This window comes from Budorcas taxicolor, chromosome 3 (assembly GCF_023091745.1).
Source record: "Budorcas taxicolor isolate Tak-1 chromosome 3, Takin1.1, whole genome shotgun sequence".
Lineage (NCBI taxonomy): Eukaryota > Metazoa > Chordata > Mammalia > Artiodactyla > Bovidae > Budorcas > Budorcas taxicolor.
In genome coordinates, this window is record NC_068912.1 from 20,394,037 (window position 1) to 20,413,475 (window position 19,439).

The 19,439-nt window shown below is 35.2% G+C and overlaps 1 protein-coding gene across 1 annotated transcript; it reads left to right on the forward strand.

The window, feature by feature from the left end:
* The first annotated feature begins 218 nt into the window (after positions 1-218).
* HORMAD1 (HORMA domain containing 1) lies at positions 219-18,085 on the forward strand. Its single transcript, XM_052637864.1, has 14 exons — positions 219-251; positions 1,103-1,247; positions 2,784-2,847; positions 3,249-3,285; positions 5,368-5,388; positions 5,654-5,680; positions 8,530-8,597; positions 9,090-9,241; positions 10,386-10,645; positions 12,070-12,136; positions 12,221-12,294; positions 13,031-13,114; positions 16,809-16,877; positions 18,005-18,085. Exons 1-14 carry the CDS (start codon positions 219-221, stop codon positions 18,083-18,085), a joined length of 1,182 nt encoding a protein of 393 aa, XP_052493824.1.
* Positions 18,086-19,439: the final 1,354 nt, after the last annotated feature.

Genomic DNA, 19,439 nt, shown 5'->3' on the forward strand with positions numbered 1-19,439 from the left:
CTAGTCAAGCGGCTTGAAATTAACAGTTTACTTAATTTTATAGCAAAATGAACCTCTGTTTTCAAAGATTCTAAGTAAAAAAAAAAAGAGTCCCATTATTTATTCCCATAAAACTCTCTTGACTTTAAATGTAGTGAACCAGATTAGAGATAAAAATAAGATCTGAAGTTAAAGCTTGTATTTCTGTCACAAGGTTGGATTAAAGAAAATATCAGAAGATGGCCACTGCACAATTACAGAGAACTTCCATGGTATGATTTCTTGTATTTTAATATATTTTAATTTAGCTAATTTTATTGTTTCTTGAATTATCAAGTATTTTTATGTTTGAAAAAGTTGAACCTTTGAGAGTTTAATGATGCCAGTAAACTCCATGTTGTAAGAAATATAGATATTTGCTGAACTAATTTGAATTAATGGAGAATTTTATTGGATGCTTGATGCATTGAATTAAATTGCCGCTTCAAATTCAGCTTGCATTATCAGGTATCAGTGAATGCTATTACGTTGCCTTGATGAAATTATCGCTAATATTAGTCCTCTCCTAGAACATGAATTTTTATGCCCCACAGATATAAAATTGTCTTCTCTTCACATATCTTGCATTACAGTTACCAGTCTGTGTTAAACCCAGTAAGTGACTAAAGAGAAAAGAAGGAAAAAATTAGATAGAAAAGTCAGTGCTATCTATCCATGCGTTATGCAGTTAACCTACAAGGGGATTTCTGATGATATTTAAGCAGTTTTTGCCTGTTACCTTTAGACTGCCACCCTGGAAACTCCCTCACAGTGTAGAAGCCATCCTGATTTTCTGGGGATTCTAACCACCATGGTTAAGAATTTTGGAGAAGTACCATGTTTATGCAAAAATATTAGATCTACTTTAAGTTCAAGAAGACTGTATTTTTATTTTTTTTAATATTTATTTATTTTAATTGGAGGTTAATTACTTTACAATATTGCATTGGTTTTGCCATATATCAACATGAATCCGCCACAGGTATACACGTGTTCCCCATCCTGAACCCCCCTCCCTCCTCTCTCCAAGATTGTGTTTTTAGTAAAGCTAAATAAAATGTTTTTACTTTCCCTTGAATTTTAGAGTGCACTGATATTTCCTAATAGGATATCAACTGAGCAGCAGTCTTTAGTGTTAGTGAAGAGGCTCCTAGCAGTTTCAGTATCCTGCATCACATATTTGAGAGGAATATTTCCAGAATGTGCTTATGGAACAAGATATCTAGATGGTAACATAATGTTTATTTTAAAACTTTCTTTAAACATGTTATTTTTTAGTTTGACTTGCTCTAAAATGGTAATTTTTTACTTAAAGGGTTTGTTTTTATAATAGCAGCTGTATTGAGATATGATTTGCATATCCAACAATTCACTGATTTAAAGTGCAGAATTCATTGATTCTGGGTATATTCACCACTGCTGCTGCTGCTGCTAAGTCGTGTCAGCCGTGTCCGACTCTGTGCGACCCCATAGACAGCAGCCCACCAGGCTCCCCTGTCCCCGGGATTCTCCAGGCAAGAACACTGGAGTGGGTTGCCGTTTCCTTCTCCAGTACATGAAAGTGAAAGGTGAAAGTGAAGTCGCTCAGTGTGTCCAAACCCTCAGCGACTCTATGGACTGCAGCCTTCCAGGCTCCTCCGTCCATGGGATTTTCCAGGCAAGAGTACTGGAGTGGGGTGCCATTGCCTTCTCTGTTCCCTATTCTAAACATATAAATAAATGAAATAATGTAATATGTGGTCCTTTGTAATTGGCTTCTTTCACTTGACATAATGTTTTTAAGTTTCATTCATTTTGTAGCTTGGATTACTGCCGTTTTTTTTTGCCGAATAATATTCCATTATGTGAATATACCACATTTTATTTATCTACTACCAGTTGATGAATATTTGGGTTGTTTCCACTTTTGGCTTTTCAAATAATGCCACAATTATATACAAATTTTTGTGTGGACATATTAGTGATTTTTCAAAGTATATTCAATACCTTTGAAAGCACTTAATCATAAAATTTTCCCTCAATCTCTCAAGTATAATATCACCTGACATTACTCTTATAATGATGAAATAAATAGGTAAAAATATCCTATTGCTTATAGTCTCCTACAGTGGTAGTGTATTTTCTTGTGTTATTTTAAAGAAGTAAAAGTAATACAGCCATTTTATACTATAATAATGATTTACCATACATCATGTAATGTGTACCTTATATTGTTCACCAACTTTGTTGGCAATATGTTAAGCACCATGTTAATGTGTGATATCTTGTTAGTTCATATTACAGGCCTATAAGTTAGATACTATTCATGTTTTTCACATATGAAACCTGAGACTGACTGATCTTAGTCCTTTCCACTGTATTACTAATTGCTTCCTTGCAGGGCTCTGTCTGATAGCCTTTTAACTTCTTGGCCTTTTGCAAGTATTTAATTGGGATAAGGGGCCAGAGCAAATTTTCTAAGAATCTTAGATGACAATTTCATGAAAACATTGTATCTAAGTGTTCTATATCTTTTAAAATGGAAATTTTTTTATCTCCACCAACATTCATCCTAGGCGATTATGATGCTATTTTATAATAAGGATAAAAAGATGATTTGTTTCCATGCAACCTTTCTTTCTTTAATTTTATTAACATCAATCATCTGGAAGTTCATTGCTGTTAATAATAAACCTGTAATATACAACTGAAGAAAATAATCTTCATTTAAGTTTTTTGATGCTTACTAATCTTAAGTATCTCTGTATCCTTACTTTTGTATTTAGATCTTTGTGTCAAAATTCTGAGAGAAGATAAAAATTGTCCAGGATCTACACAGTTAGTGAAGTGGTAAGTAAAATAAATAATGAAAGAAAATTATTTTTCTTAAATATTTTTTTGGTACCTTGTATACATTTAAGTGTTTAACCCAGTTTTAGTGATTTCCCCCTTTTATGCTGGATACCACTTCTGCAGATTTTTGGATTTTTGCATTAAATTTTTCTTTATTTCATGCTCCATGTGAGCAGGCTTAATTTTCCTATTTTTGTTCCTCTGTCTTCCTTTTTTTCAATCCCCTATTGACATTTTATATTTCTGCCACATTGTTTTGTTTTATTGTTTAAGCTAGTAAATAAGGGAGCTTCATTATTAATAATAATTGTGTATTAGTAATGAGATAATGAGACATTAAAAGAACTATTTTCTGGAAGTGAATTCAGTCTAAAAATGAATCCTTATTTATTTTTTAGGATGTTAGGATGCTATGATGCTTTACACAAAAAATATGTAAGTCAATATCTCTTTATTCTTTTTTCATAGTTTATATTCTACAAATGTAAAACAGTTACCATATAGTAAAAGATTAATTTAAACTAACTTGGGTATAGGCCAGCCCAAAGGTAAAAGTTTGAATATTTTAAAGATTCATATTCAACTCACTTAAAGCTAACAGAATTACTACTTAACAAATTTTGACAAGCCAGTTTTGATTATTAGCACTCATTTGCCATACCCTTCTCCAGGAGATCTTCCCCATCCAGGGACTGAACCTGTATCTGGCATCTCACCTGTACTGGCAAATGGGTTCTTTACCACTAGCACCACCTGGGAAGCCCCATTTGCATTAATAAGATATATTAACTTATAAAAACTTAATGAATTAAAACATCCTTTGAAATAGTTCTTTCATTAGTTTCACATGCCTTCTAAAATCATATTTATACTAATAATGTAATAAATTATTCTTCATGAGAATTTAAAAATAAACTTACATGTAGTCTAGGTTAAACTGTGACAAGGTTTTATATATACTTACTGAGCTTACATTTATATCAACAAAGCAAATCTAACTCTAAAAAATTATGAAAAAGATAAAATTTTATCCATGGTCACCAGCCTTCTTCATTAAGACATTATGTTTTTAATATTCATTAAATGAGTGCCTGTTCTGTGCTAGGCACATATATTCTAGGTAGGAGCTGGTAAGTTAAAATGGTCAACAAGACAAAGAGGGCCTCTTCTATAATGGGAAAACAGCCAATAAAACAAGGAGATTAGATAACATCCAATTGTGTTAGATGCCATTAACATTTTAAGAAAAAGAATGTGGCAAATGGAGAGGTGGTGTAACTTTAGATTGGGTAGGTAGTCTGAAGAGCTTCTCTGAGAAGGTGATACTTAAGCTGAGACTTGAATTAGAGGAAACCAGTTAGGCATTGATATTGGGAGAATATTCCTGTCAGAGCAGCAAATGCAAAGAGTTGGAGGGGAATTTGGCCAGTTCAAGGAAAAAAAAGAAGGCCAGAATGATTGGAGTGTGATGAGCAGAGCAAGAGAGTGGCAGGAGATGAACCTGTGGAGAGCCAGGGCCAGAGCATTCAGGGCTGAGTAGGTAGAGCTTGGACTTTATTTTAGGTACAATAAAAGCCACTTGAAAGATTTGAGTAGAAATGTATCATCATTAGATTTATATTTTAAATTAAAAGAAAAATCACTTTGCTATTTAGAAAATATGCCATCAAAGGAGAAAAAGATTGTAATTAAGGTCAATAACACTTAATCCATTACAGAAGTACTGATGAAAAATAATGGTGTCTTAGACCAGGATGGGGCTTTGCTGGTGGCTCAGTGGTAAAGAATCCTCCCACAATGCAGGAGACCCAGGTTTGATCCTTGGGTCAGGAAGATTCCCCAGAGGAGGGCGTGGCAACCCACTCTGGTATTCTTGTCTGGAGAATCTCATGGACAGAGGAGCCAGGCAGGCTACAGTCCATAGGGTTGCCCAGAGTCAGACACGGGCTGAAGCAACTGAGCACACACACATATAGACCAGGATGACAAAGGAAAAAAAATGAAAAGATTCAGGATGTATCTGACAGAACTGATTGGATTGTTGATAGATTGGTTCTGGAGTATAAGGAAAAGATCCAAATTAAGGGTGACTTGGATTTTGGCAGATTACTAGAGTGAATGATTTCCTGTGATTCTCTATTCTGTTAGGCCCCAAAGTCTCTTCCCTTTACTCAATGAGCAGGGCCCTGAACTGTTTTTCTCAAAACCAGTTCTCATATTGGGTAAGATTTAATGAGTTATTTCACAATATGTATTTTCCTTTTAACTGGCAGTAATGCCTCATTTGCTTAAGTCAGTGATAGAAATTTTGACTTTCAATAAGATAACTAGAAATAAATATTTGGGGGAATAGGGAAGGATATTTGAGATACCGCTTTACCTGCAACAAACGAAGTTTGTTTTTTGTGAGATTATTTTCATTAGGAATAAATGTTGAAATAGGACAAATAATTCTTATGATCCATCATGCAAAAATATAGAATAAAAATAAGATTTTTGTTCTTTGTTATATTTCAGCTGAGGATGGTTGTTCTAGCTGTAAGTATTTTTAAATTGTATGTTCCTTATAAAAGACTGTTAAATTCAGCATTGCTTAATTAAATAATGCTGAAACCATCTATTTATTATATGATTTGATACAAACCACTGATCTGTTCATTGGAAAAAAGTAATTTTGTTGTGGGGGGGTGGGTTGTTCTGTATTTTGCTTTACTGAATTCATTTAATATTTTAATCAAAATATCCAGTTTAGTTCTCCTTATATGTAACTTAAATAACTCAGTTGTAAATTGTTTTTAAATAGGTGTACACCAATCCAGAAGACCCTCAGGTATGTTTAAGTTAGTAAAGAAACATAATGCCTCTGATATCTATAAGTAACATAAAAGTATAATAGTTTCTAATGCTTTAATTGTACTTTTGTCAATGCACTTTCACATACATTTTCACATTTGAACTTCATAAAGACTTCTGAGTTAAGACAAGGCGTGTCCACCCTTAAACAGATTAACGTCCTTAACTACAAGGGAGATTTGTGTGACTGATTCAAGGCCAGAAAGATACAAACCATTAGAAATAACCTAAATCTCCTGACTTCTGATCTTTTACAGTGTTCTTATTTTTAACGGTATTCTTTTTATAGAATTATAAAAGGAGTTGAGTTTTAGAAAAATAAGATACTAATCCTTGATCTTTGACTATAAACCCTAATCCAGTCACATCTACCTGTTCATCTGACAATTAAAGAAAGGGTTATAAGAAGTGAAAGGGAAAACCAGAGAAACAAAACGGTATACTTCCCTGCTGATCTAGTGGTTAGGAATCCGCCTGCCAATGCAAGGGACACAGGTTTGATCCCTGGGTTAGGAGGATCCTATATGCCCTGGAGCTACTAGGCCAGTGCTACACAACTTCTGAGTCCACGCACCTGGAGCCTTTTCTAAATTCTTTTCTGCCTTTTCTAAATCCAGCTTGTACATCTGGAAGTTCCCAGTACATGTATTGTTGAAGCCTAGCTTGAAGGATTTTGAACATTACTTGCTAGCACGTAAAATAAGTGCAACTGTATAGAAGTTTGAACATTCTTTGGCATTGCTGTTCTTTGGAATTGGAATGAAAACTGATCTTTTCCAGGCCTGTGGCTACTGCTGAGTTTTCCAAATTTGCTGGCATATTGAGTGCAGTACTTTAGGAGCAGCATCTTTTATGATTTGAAATAGCTCAACTGGAATTTCATCACCTCCACTAGCTTTGTTTATAGTAATGCTTGTGCTTACCATATAGTAAGGATTTAAGTCCTGTGCTTAACCATTCTGTTAGTGGAAAAGATGTGCTACCTCCCTTACCTGCCTATTAAGGAGTTCCTTCCCTCTGGTATGTAAAACATAAATTGCAGTGAGTGGGGAATAAGTATCTTACCGGCACTGAAGTCCCAAATCCCAGGCCCTGGAATTGACTATTTAGGATTGGAAAGTTTCAATGGATGAATACGGATTATCATGCAGAAATAATTATTAAATGGTGAGACATAAAAAAATCTATACATAGCTACTTAGCCACCAGTTCAGTTCAGTTCAGTCACTCAGTTGTGTCTGACTCTTTGCGACCCCATAAACTGCAGCATGCCAGGCCTCCCTGTCCATCACCAACTCCCGGAGTCCACCCAAACCCATGTCCATCGAGTCAGTGATGCCATCCAGCCATCCAGCCATCTTATCCTCTGTCGTCCCCTTCTCCTCCTGCCTTCAATCTTTCCCAGCATCAGGGTCTTTTCCAATGAGTCAGCTCTTCACATCAGGTGGCCAAAGTACTGGAGTTTCAGCTTCAACATCAGTCCTTCCAATGAACACCCAGGACTGATCTCCTTTAGGATGGACTGGTTGGATCTCCTTGCAGCCCAAGGGACTCTCAAGAGTCTTCTCCAACACCACACTTCAAAAGCATCAGTTCTTTGGTGCTCAGTTTTCTTTGTAATCCAACTCTCACATCCATACATGACCACTGGAAAAACCATAGCCTTGACTAGATGGACCTTTGTTGACAAAGTAATGTCTCTGCTTTTTAATATGCTGTCTAAGTTGATCGTAACTTTCATTCCAAGGAGTAAGTGTCTTTTAATTTCATGGCTGCAATCACCATCTGCAGTGATTTTGGAGCCCAGAAAAATAAAGTCAGCCACTGTTTCCACTGTTTCCACTGTTTCCCCATCTATCTGCCATGAAGTGATGGGACCAGATGCCATGATCTTAGTTTTCTGAATGTTGAGCTTTAAGCCAACTTTTTCACTCTCCTCTTTCACTTTCATCAAGAGGCTCTTTAGTTCTTCTTCACTTTCTGCCATAAGGGCGGTGTCATCTGCATATCTGAGGTTATTGATATTTCTCCCAGAAATCTTGATTCCATCTTGTGCTTCCTCCAGCCCAGTATTTCTCATGATGTACTCTGCATATAAGTTAAATAAGCAGGGTGACAATAAACAGCCTTGACGTACTCCTTTTTTCTATTTGGAACCAGTCTGTTGTTCCATGTCCAGTTCTAGCTGTTGCTTCCCGACCTGCATTCAGGTTTCTCAAGAGGCAGTTCAGGTGGTCTGACCCATCTCTTTCAGAATTTTCCACAGTTTATTGTGATCCACACAGTCAGAGGCTTTGGGATAGTCAATAAAGCAGAAATAGATGTTTTTCTGGAACTCTCTAGCTATTTCAATGATCCAGCAGATGTTGGCAATTTGATCTCTGGTTCCTCTGCCTTTTCTAAAACCATCTTGAACATCTGGAAGTTCATGGTTCATGTATTGCTGAAGCCTGGTTTGGAGAATTTTGAGCATTACTTTACTAGCGTGTGAGATGAGTGCAATTGTGCGGTAGTTTGAGCATTCTTTGGCATTGCCTTTCTTTGTGATTAGAATGAAAACTGCCCTTTTCGAGTCCTGTGGCCACTGCTGAGTTTCCCAAATTTGTTGGCATATTGAGTGTAGCACTTTCACAGCATCATCTTTCAGGATTTGAAATAGCTCAACTGGACTTCCATCACCTCCACTAGCTTTGTTTGTAGTGATGCTTTCTAAGGCCCACTTGACTTCACATTCCAGGATGTCTGGCTCTAGGTGAGTGATCACACCATCGTGATAGCCACCAGTATTATATATCAGATTCATAACTATGATATTTTCTATTTTAGACAATTTCAGAATGTTACCAATTTAAATTCAAGTACACCAGTAATGGACCAGTCATGGACTTCACAAGGTAATTATTATTCTATAGTTCTCTCTTCATATTGCAGATTACCACTTATTCATAATAATACTGTATAGCTAAACTTTAGAAATAATTCTGAAATTCTCGAACATCCCTAATGTACTATCAAAGATACAAAATATCTTTGGAGTGGCTGCAAGCCAGAATTCTACAGATAATTGTATATATTTTAATTGTGAAACAGAGCCAAAGAGTAGGAAATCTATTGTATGCCTATGTGATTAGAAATACAATAAAATTCATCATTTGTTTCCTTTAAAAACGTCTTACATAAAATGTGTATTAACATGTAAATTAGTTTAGAATTATAATATTAACAATGATATTAAATTTTTTATAATAGTGGTATTAAACGCATGAAATTGTAACTTTTAACAACTTGATACATTAATAAGAATAAGAATCTTAAGTAGTAAAACATGAAGTTATGTTATTAGAAGCCATGGATGTCATAAAAGAAACTGTGTGATTCTCTTCTAGTAAAAACCAAAGCAGTGAACCTAACATGTCATCTGCTGACACCAAGAAAGCAAGTATTCTTCTCATTCGCAAGATTTATATTCTAATGCAAAATCTGGGACCTTTACCTAATGATGTTTGTTTGACCATGAAACTTTTTTACTACGATGAAGGTACTATTTCCAGATCATCCTGTTTTAGTTGGTACCTGTATATTTTCTTATTAATAAAACAGTTGGTTTCCATCCCAAATATTTTTAGGCACCTAAATTTTTTTATATATATAATGTTTTAATTATAAAATTTATATTTCATGTTGGTATTTGAAAAAAACGTACACTTCTCCAGTTATAAGAACATGTCCATTTGAAGCTCAGCCTCATTCATAACTAAAGAAATGAAGCAATGACTTACCAGATCATACAACTTATAAAATCATTATTGGCAGGGATGTAGGGGAAAGCAAGCACTTTTGTATACTCTTGATGGAATGTAACCATTAATGTGCCATATAACATTTTAAGAGGACTATTTGGCAATATAAAAATTTTAAATTCTCTTTAAAATATTTAAAATATTAAATTTTCTTTAATCCTGAAATTCTGTAGCTAGGAAAGTATCTTGGGAATATACAAAGACAAATATGCAAGGTTATATGTTTATGCATTATTGCATTTGTTAAATGGAAACAAACTGGAAATTTAACATTGAATGTTCTTTATTGGAGGATTGAGTAAGTAAATTATAGTGTATCTATATAATAGAATGCTGTGCAAGCTATTTAAAAGAATGTGCTGATAAATTATTATCCAAAAAATATTAAAGCAGATTTAAAAGTGATGTTAAAAGCAGCTAGGTACAGAAGACTATGACTTCATTTGTGTTTTTTAAGACTATATATATATATAACATGCATAGTATCTTCTAGAAGAACACAAAGCATCAACAATAATAACTAACATTTAGTGAATACTTCCTCTGTGTCAGTTCTGTTCTGATCATTTTATAGACTTCAATACCACAGTTACCCTATGAGGTTGGTACTAGTATTTTCCCCTCTTGACAGATGAGGAAACTGAATCAAGAATGACAAATAGTTTCTTCAAGTCACATAGCTAGTCAAGTGTAAGGAAAAAAGTTTACCTTTAAGGAATAAAATAGGAACTTGGAGATAGTAGGAGACTGCATTTTACTTATTATTGTATGTCCTTCTATACTATTTAAAACTTCTTTAATATGCAGTATATTCTATAATAAAAAATTAATATATTTTCTTCAATTTCATGAACGACATAGTTTATACTTACTTTTCTGCAGTTACACCCCCAGATTACCAGCCTCCTGGTTTTAAGGATGGTGATTGTGAAGGAGTGATATTTGAAGGGGAGCCTATGTACTTAAATGTGGGAGAAGTACCAACACCTTTTCACACCTTCAAAGTAAAAGTGACCACTGAGAGGGAACGAATGGAAAACATTGGTTCAGGTATATTATCACCAAAACAATTAAAAACACCACTTCAAAAAATTCTTACAGACAAAGATGATTTAGAAGATGACCAGGAGCATTACATAAGTGTAAGTATACTTAAGGAGTTACAAAGTACAGTAGTAATGAATGTTTTATTGAATTCTGAGTACTTCAATAGCTATAAATACTTATTATCACCATAAACTCAAGTTTGAAAGGTACCATAAAGAAGGTTTAGGCTTGTGGTTTTAAAACTTTTCACGTGGGTGCGAAGAATATTATTCTCAGAAATTTAAAAGCACAACTATTGTGAATGAAGTAGGGAATGGTCCTAGAGGCCCAGCCATTCACCGTCTCACCTACCCTCATGGTGGACTCTTAAGAAAACCCCTTTGTCTGGAGCATAATTTGAAAACCATGGAATCCCCTGGTGGTCCCGTGGTTAGGACTTGGCACTTTCACTATCTGGGTCTGGGTTCAAAAAAAGAAAAGAAAACCACTGAATGACTCCAGTCACCCAGACTAATGCTGAAATCTTTTCTTCAACACCCTTATTAAGTGCTCATGTAAGCCTGTGGTTGAATTTCTTCAGGGCCTGAAAATCAGTGTCCTGAAGGAGCTTGGAAGTTCCTGGAAGTCAGGAAAAGTGTCTTATTCAGCTTTGTATTTCTTCTGTACCTAGCATTTAGAGTCAGAATGTATTCTCAATATTGGTTGAATGGATGGATGAATTGAACTATTTAAAAAAGATTTTTTTTAAATTACAGCCTCATTCCCAGAAAATCTTTCATCATTATTGTTTGTTCTTTAATCTCACCTTTGTGGTTTTCTCTTATTTTATTCTAAATTATGATCACAGTTCTTATGATAGGGACTAACTATTCTGTTTTAGGCTCTGTAGCCAAATCCTTACAAATAGAAAACTCAATTTTCAACCAGTTCAGTCAAGAAGGAATCGTCTTCCTAAAACCTAAATGCCAGTCTTGCTTTATAAACAAAAATGGCTGGGATTTATGAAGCATTCTTTAAAATATTTAAAGCTCTTTGACGTATGTCACAAGGGGAATAATAAAGTAGGCATACTTTATATGTCTTTTTATGTCATACCATAACTGCTTATCCTTGCCCAACTCCCTGAAGAGGGTTCAGAGTTTATACTAGTATCTATACAAAAATTTCAGCGCTACGGAAGTTGTAGCTTATTGTGTTACCATGTCTAATTCAGTGCTCTCAAATGATAGTAAGATCTGGGGTTCTTAGAATTATCATACATTTTTCAGAAAGTTGTGTATTTTTACTGTCTACCTTAAAGCAATCTTGCAAAGTAAAGAAAAGTAGGATTTTATACTTTGGATAAATAAGCTGCCTTATAATAAGTATAAGACCACTTTATTTGCAAAAAGCGTGAGGTCATTGTAGTGTTATATTATATTTAACCTTCATGTAAAACAAGCTCGTTAATAAATACTACCCAGTTGCTTTAATTTCTTTTTGGAATGTGTCCATTTTTTTCCTTCATGTCATTATGTAGGATGAGTTTGACACTGAAACTAAAATGGAAGAGCAGGAAAAAAACCCTGGCTGTTCTGTACATAGAGGTGAGAAGTTAATGAAAATGTAAATTAATTCATTTCCAGTTCAATTTTATACCATTTTAACTCTTTTATTTATTTTCTTAACAGAAGCAGGTTTGGTTTGTGAGGAAGATGAAATGAAATCTAAAGGAAGTCCAGATTTTTCAGTTTCTCATTCTCAGGTATAAACTTCATAGTTTTATCTTATTTTTAACTTGAATTTTTTCAAAAGACAGATTCTTATATGCTTATCTGATTATTTCTCAGATTTTCTTATATTCTAGGTATTTTAGATGAAAATTAGTTATTAAGAATGCTTACTAACAAAATTTGGGAATTATATGTTGAAAAGTTTTGAGTGCATTATTGTTTGATTTGTTTAGGAATAAACCTAAATACTGTTCAAAGAATCTCAGAATTTCAGAGGTAAATAGTATCTTAAGCAATTATTAATTTAAATCAACCACCTTTGTATTTGCAAATGGAGTGTATAATACATTTTTGTTGCCTTGGAGCAGAACATGTTTAATTTTGTTTTCTATATATAGTAAAATCCTGAAATAACATTTAGAAAAAATCAACCTGAAAATAATGGGGCTGATGATTGCCTACCTTCTGCACAGCCCTTCTCCAGTGGGTGTGGGCTGAAGTTCTTATCTTCTGAAAGAGTGGTATCTAGTGATAATTTCAATCTTTCTCAATTGAGTGAATGGTCAATGTACAGTGTACAGAGTCAGTTTCAGTATCTTTACCTTTGTACTTTTTATGACAGTAAGAATCAACACAAAATTATTGACTTTAATTAACTCAAAATAGCAAGACCCTAAATTTTATGTGATTGAGTTTTTGGCCCCCATTATTATGAAAAGCTTCTCTTGTATTGTTTTAGTGGTTTCATGTAATTATTTTCTTTTCTAGGTTGAACAGTTAGTCAGTAAAACATCTGAGCTTGATGTGTCTGAAAGCAAAACAAGAAGTGGAAAAATTTTTCAGAATAAAATGGTAAAGGCATCTCTTTAGATTTGATTTCATTCTAACCTTGTAATTTTCCCCGTAGTTGAGTTTATTTTGCTTTGAATACTTCATTTATTGGACCAACATTTAGTAAGCACATACTATTAATATGTGTCACTTTACTAGGTACTGGAAATATAATATGCTCTTAGCTTAAAGTTTAGTAATTTGAGGTAAACAAGCAGTGATACAGCACTATGATAGCAATCAGAATAGGCTACAGAGACACAAAGGAAAGAATGGTTAATTTCACTGAAGGTGCAGTGGAGAGGGAAATGCAGAGGAGCTTTGAGAAGTGACACTGTCCTCCAGACTTCCTCAGGATAGTGACACTACCCTCCTCTATTCCCAGACTCCCAGGAAATTCCCGGGAATGCTAAAGTGTTCCCATGTTCTATCTTGTGAGTAGGTTATCTTATTAATAAGACATTAAAAATAATTATACATTGAAGTATATATACATACATATCTTACATAAAGGGAATCTAATATTTTAAAGAAAAAACACCACTACTTTATTTTAGTTTTTTATCTGAGTTGTACTAAACTGAGATTTGGGCTTCCCAGGTGACACTAGTGGTAGAGAACCCATTTGCCAATGCAGGAGACGCAAGAGAACACGAGTTCCATCCTTGGGTCGGGAAGATCCCCTGGAGTGGGAAGTGGCAACCCACTCCAGTATTCTTGCCTGGAGGATCCCATGAACAGGGGAGCCTGGTAGACTGTGGTCCATAGAGTCACAGAGGAGGACACAACTGAGGCAACTTAGCATGTATGCAAATAGAGGTTTATATTTTGTTTTAGGTCTTTTAAGTTACTCTCCAAGGTTCAAAGGTGAATAAAAAGCATTCTATAAAATATATGAGCTATTATATCAGGGAATTCCCTGGCAGGCCGGTGGTTATTACTCCATGCTTTTGCTGCAGGGGCACAGGTTCAATCCACGGTCAGGTAGCTAAGATCCCACGCGCTGTACAGCTCAGCAAAAAAAAGATATCCAAAGTTAGGAAACAAATGGCACACTCTAACAGTGGTATGCTGGAGGATTTCTTTCCCCCTCTTCATTCAGTGACATTATGTTTTTCCTACCTACCTTGAAACTGAACATAATGAAAGTATTCACAGCATTGTTGTTGTTCAGTTGCACAGTCATGTCTGACTCTTTGCAACCCCATGGATTGTGGCATGCCAAGGCTTCCTGTCCTTCACCATCTCCCAGAGTTTGCTAAACTCATGTCCATTGAGTTGTTGATGCCATCCAACCATCTCATCCTCTGTCATCGCCTTCTCCTCATGCCTTCAGTCTTTCCCAGCATTGGTATCTTTTCCAACGAGTCGGCTCTTCATTTCAGGTGGCCAAAGTATTGGAGCTTCAGCTTAGCATCAGTCCTTCCAATGAATATTCAGGGTTGATTTCCTTTAGGATTGACTAGTTTGATCTCCTTGCTGTCCAAGGGACTCTCAAGAATCTTCCCTAGCACCACAGTTCGAAAGCATCAAGTCTTCAGTGCTCAGCCTTCTTTATGGTCCAACTCTCACATCCATACATGACTACTGGAAAAACCATAGCTTTAACTAGACAGACCTTTGTCGATAAAGTGATGCCATGCTGTCTAGGTTGGATGTAGCTTTTCTTCCTAGGAGCAAATGTCTTTTGATTTCATGGCTGCTGTCACCATCTGCAGTGATTTTGGAGCCCAAGAAAAAAAATCTGTCACTGTTTCATTTTTTCCCATCTATTTGCCATGAAGTGATGGGACTGGGTGCCATGATGTCAGTTTTTTGAATGTTGACTTTTAAGTCAGCCTTTTCACTCTCCTCTTTCATCTTCATCAAGAGGCCCTCTAGTTCCTGTTTGTTTTCTGCCATTAGGGTAGTATCATGTGCATATCTGAGGTTGTTGATATTTCTCCCAGCAATCTTGATTCCAACTTGTGCTTCATTCAGCCCAGCATTTCACATGATGTACTCTACATATAAGTTAAATAAGCCAGGTAACAATATATAGCCTTAACATACTCCTTTCCCAATTTTGAAGAAGTGCATTGTTTGATGTCCAGTTCTAACTGTTGCTTCTTGACATGCATACAGGTTTCTCATGAGGTGGTCTGGTACCCCCTTCTCTTGAAGAGTTCTCCGTAGTTTGTTGTGATCCACACAGTCAAAGGCTTTGGTATAGTCAATGAAGCAGAAGTAGATGTTTTTCTGAAATTCCCTTGCTTTTCCTATGATCCAGGGGATGTTGGCAATTTGATCTCTGGTTCCTCTGCCTTTTCCTAATCCAGCTTGTACATCTGAAAGTTCTTGGTTCGTGTATTGTTGAAGCCTAGTTTGAAAGATTTTGAAGATTACCTTGCTAGCATGTGAAATGAGCACATTGTACGTGGTTTGAATATTCTTTGGCATTGCCCTTCTTTGGAATTGGAATGAAAACTGACCTTTTCCAGTCCGTTGGCCATGCCTTAACTCAGGATTTATTTCTCCCAGAGAACTGGTTGTTAAACATTTACCAGAACACCACTGATGAGAGTGCCATTTTTAGGTGTCCTTTTTTTCCCACATTCTTGATGGAAAGTTAGAACTGGCAAGCAAGAAATAAAAGAATCCCAAAAATTACTACCTCTAGCAGCAAAATGTTATTTCTAGGCAGCTTCTATTTAAGATGAGTATCCTTTACTATCCTTTACTCCACCGAAGTACTCCTAATTTTGTCAATAGTGACTGAATTATGGTTAGAAACAGGCAGGAAGTGAAGATATTTAATATATATAGTAAGGAAGTTATTGAAAAGTACATTTCAAGCATCAGAAAATAAATATGTACTTTTGGAGGATAATACTATGAAAATGAATAACTTGTCATCATCTAATATTCATTTTAAAAATTGTATGTGTAGCATTATTCACAATAGCCAAAAGATGGGGGGAAAACCCTAAATGTTCTTAACAAATGAATGGATAAACAAATGTGGTATATCCATACAGTAGACTATTATTCAGCCGTAAAAAGGAATGAAGTATCAGTCCATGCTACAACTTGGATGAACCCTGAAAACATTATGCTCAGTGAAGGAAACCAATCATACACACACACATGCAAAAACATTATATGGTTCCATTTATATGAAAGTCCAAAATAAGGATTTCTATAGAGACAAAGTCTTAATGCTGGTGAAAGAATGAGGGAATAGTGGAGTGATAGTTGTAAGAGTACAGGATTTCTTTTTAGAGGATATATTGTGTGCTCAGTCATGTCCAGCTCTTTGGGGTTTCATGAACTGTAGCCCACCAGGGTCCTCTGTTCATGAAGTTTTCCAGGTAAGAATACTGAAGTGGGTTCTCATTTCCTGCTCCAAGGGGATCTTCCCAACTAAGGGATCAAATTCAGGTCTTTTGTGTCTCCTGCATCAACAAGCAGATTTTTTTTTACCACTAGTGCCACTTGGGAAGCCTTTTAGAGGATGAGAGTGCTCTAAAATTGACTGCTGTGATGGTTGCACAACTCTATGAATATACTTAAAATCACTGAAGTTTGTATATTTTAAATGGATGAATTTTATGTATCTGAATTATATCTCAGTAAAGTTTTTTTAAAAAACTGCATATAGTTGCCTGTGGTTGAACAATCATGCTAATTGTTCTTTGAGAAATAACCAATTGGTAATTATTCTATCTTTGTGGAGGCTAATGGAAATCAACAAGTAAAATCTAAGGCAAATCGGAAGAGAACTCAGCTTGAATCTGGGAAAACAGTAAGTCTTATAATAATATATAGGTTGAATGAAATGGCAAGTATCAGAATATTATTGCTGTAGATTAAGTTAATGATAAATATGATATCCCTGGATATACCTCAAAGCTCTAGTTTTCAGATCTTGTTTAAATATATTCGATTCTAAAAAATTGGGTCATTTTAAAATAAAATGTGGTACATTGTTTTATTAATTTTCCCATGTAAACATTTACTGTCTTATTCCATGAATGATTTGAAATAGTTGGAGGAATGTATAAAATAAAAATCATCAGGAAAAATATGAATAGAATAAGAAAAAATGAAAGTACAAGAATACTCAGGCCATTTTATTTATGTAGAATTAAAATTGGGCCACAGATTTCATCTGAGCTTTCTACAGATTAAAACTGAAGTAGAAACAAGTGAAGTTACTAAATCCACATGTTCTCTAAAAATACAGCATCTCCTCTTAGAAAATTTTCCTGACCTAAATTCTATAACGAGTTGTATTATATTTGGAACCTTATTTTAGCAAATCAGATGATGTATTTGTCATTTCTGAGATAAATATTTATATGTTTTCAACCACAATTTTAAGTATTATTCAGTTCAGTCGCTCAGTCGTGTCCGACTCTTCTCACTCCCCTCAAAATATTTTACTGTTTTGAGTTGGTGGTTCAGTTGCTAACTCATGTCCAACTATTTGCAACCCCATGGACTGTAGCCTGCCAGGCTCCTCTGTCCGTGGGATTTCTCAGGCAAGAATACTGGAGTGGGTTGCCATTTCCTCTCCAGGGGATCTTCCCAACCCAGGGATCAAACCCAGATCTCTTGCATTGAAGGCAGTTGCCTGCATTGGGGGCAGATTTTTTACCAACTGAGCTACCAGGGAAGTTCTACTATTTTGAGGACATAATATCAAATCTTCTAAGTACTCCAGCATCCCTAATGAAAACCTTATACTTTGCAAAACTGTATTCAGCAGCCATTAGGAGATATAAATAACAAAATTTTAAAAGTAAGAAAAGGAAGAAATGGAGGGAGGGAAGAAGGAAGGGAAGAAGGAAACTCAGACATAAAAAAACCCTCTAAAATTAAAGATATTTAAACTGGAAAGTATTCTTAGTAACTGTTTTCTTTTGACAGGTCCTTCATCCCTTTGATTCTTCTAGTCAGGAGTCAGTGCCAAAAAGAAGAAAGTTTAGTGAACCGAAGGAGCGTATATAAAAAATTTTTTTTTCTGCATGTTTGCAGAGTTCTTCACAACATTTAAACTAAAGGTCGCTATATTGCTATTTTAAGGTGTGTTTGTCCTACCTCTGAAAACTTATATATGGTCTTAAGCAGTCAGCACACTAAAATGAATCCTTAACTGACTATCATATTGTGATCCTTAATCTTATCCGAGACAAATTCAAGAGAACTTCTGTATAAAAACAGAAGTACCAGTGTCATAATTCTATTAATTATCCTCTTGATATTGATGTATCTCCCATTTTGGCAGACAGTTCCTTTAAACACATTAATTTTTTAAGGCCCTCTAAAAGCCATTTTTTGAAGTAAATGATGTTTATTTTTGTATTAAATTTTTCTAGAAATTCACTTTTTACCTGTTAAAACAGTTTAACACACTGTTAATTGTCTTATTAAAACAATGTCTTCAGTACTTTGACACAGTGTATTAACATGATAATATATAATGTACAATTTAAAATTGGTGTTTTACCTTTTTAAATAATTTTTACATGGCAAAATGACTGATTTTAAAATCTAGCATTTTTGGCAGCATAAATAAAATATTGTTCAGCATCTAGACTCTTTCATGGCTTCTACTTTTTATTTAAATAGTAGAAAATGTTTAGGCACTAATTTTGAAATCATTTTGGTAGATATTTTTTTCAAGAGTTGAGCACACTTCCTAGAACTTTTGGATGGTAATGTGAAAGATATTGTGCCTTTAGTGAGAAACCTGGGACCCGGTTCTAGACTTTAGTATTTCCTGTGCTCTAGAAAAGGAAGGCTTAAAACTTAATCTGTTTGCCTCTTGCATTTTCAGCAGCCATATTCTAAAAAAATATACATTATCCATGAACTTGCCAGTGAGAAACAGTAATGGGAAATGTTAGTATGAATGCTGTGGTAGAAATGTGCCTATCCTGTTTAATGTAAACCAAATAAATGTCCACAAACTGACCCAGATCGGGTTTTTCTGGAACAGGAAAGTTAGGGATAAGCTAATTGTCGAAAACAACCAATTTTTAAATGCTTATGTATTCTTAGCTTTATTGGATCCCAACTCATCTCACCTAATTGTCCCAGTATACACTGCTACAGAACACACCTGCTACACTGAGATTGCCCAACAAAAACCTTTGTAGATCGGAAGCTGGTGATAGCTCACTAAACGCTTTGATTGGCCGGTTTAATGGGGGTGGGGATCTCAGCCCTCTTTCCTCTCGCTACCAAGTTTCTTTCATTGGATTGACCAGCTGTCAGGTTAAACCCAAACCTGCCTCCTTTTGGTCGTGTTTGTCTGGAGCGCAACACAATAGCTGGGGGGAGAGCCTCCCCTCGCAAGCTC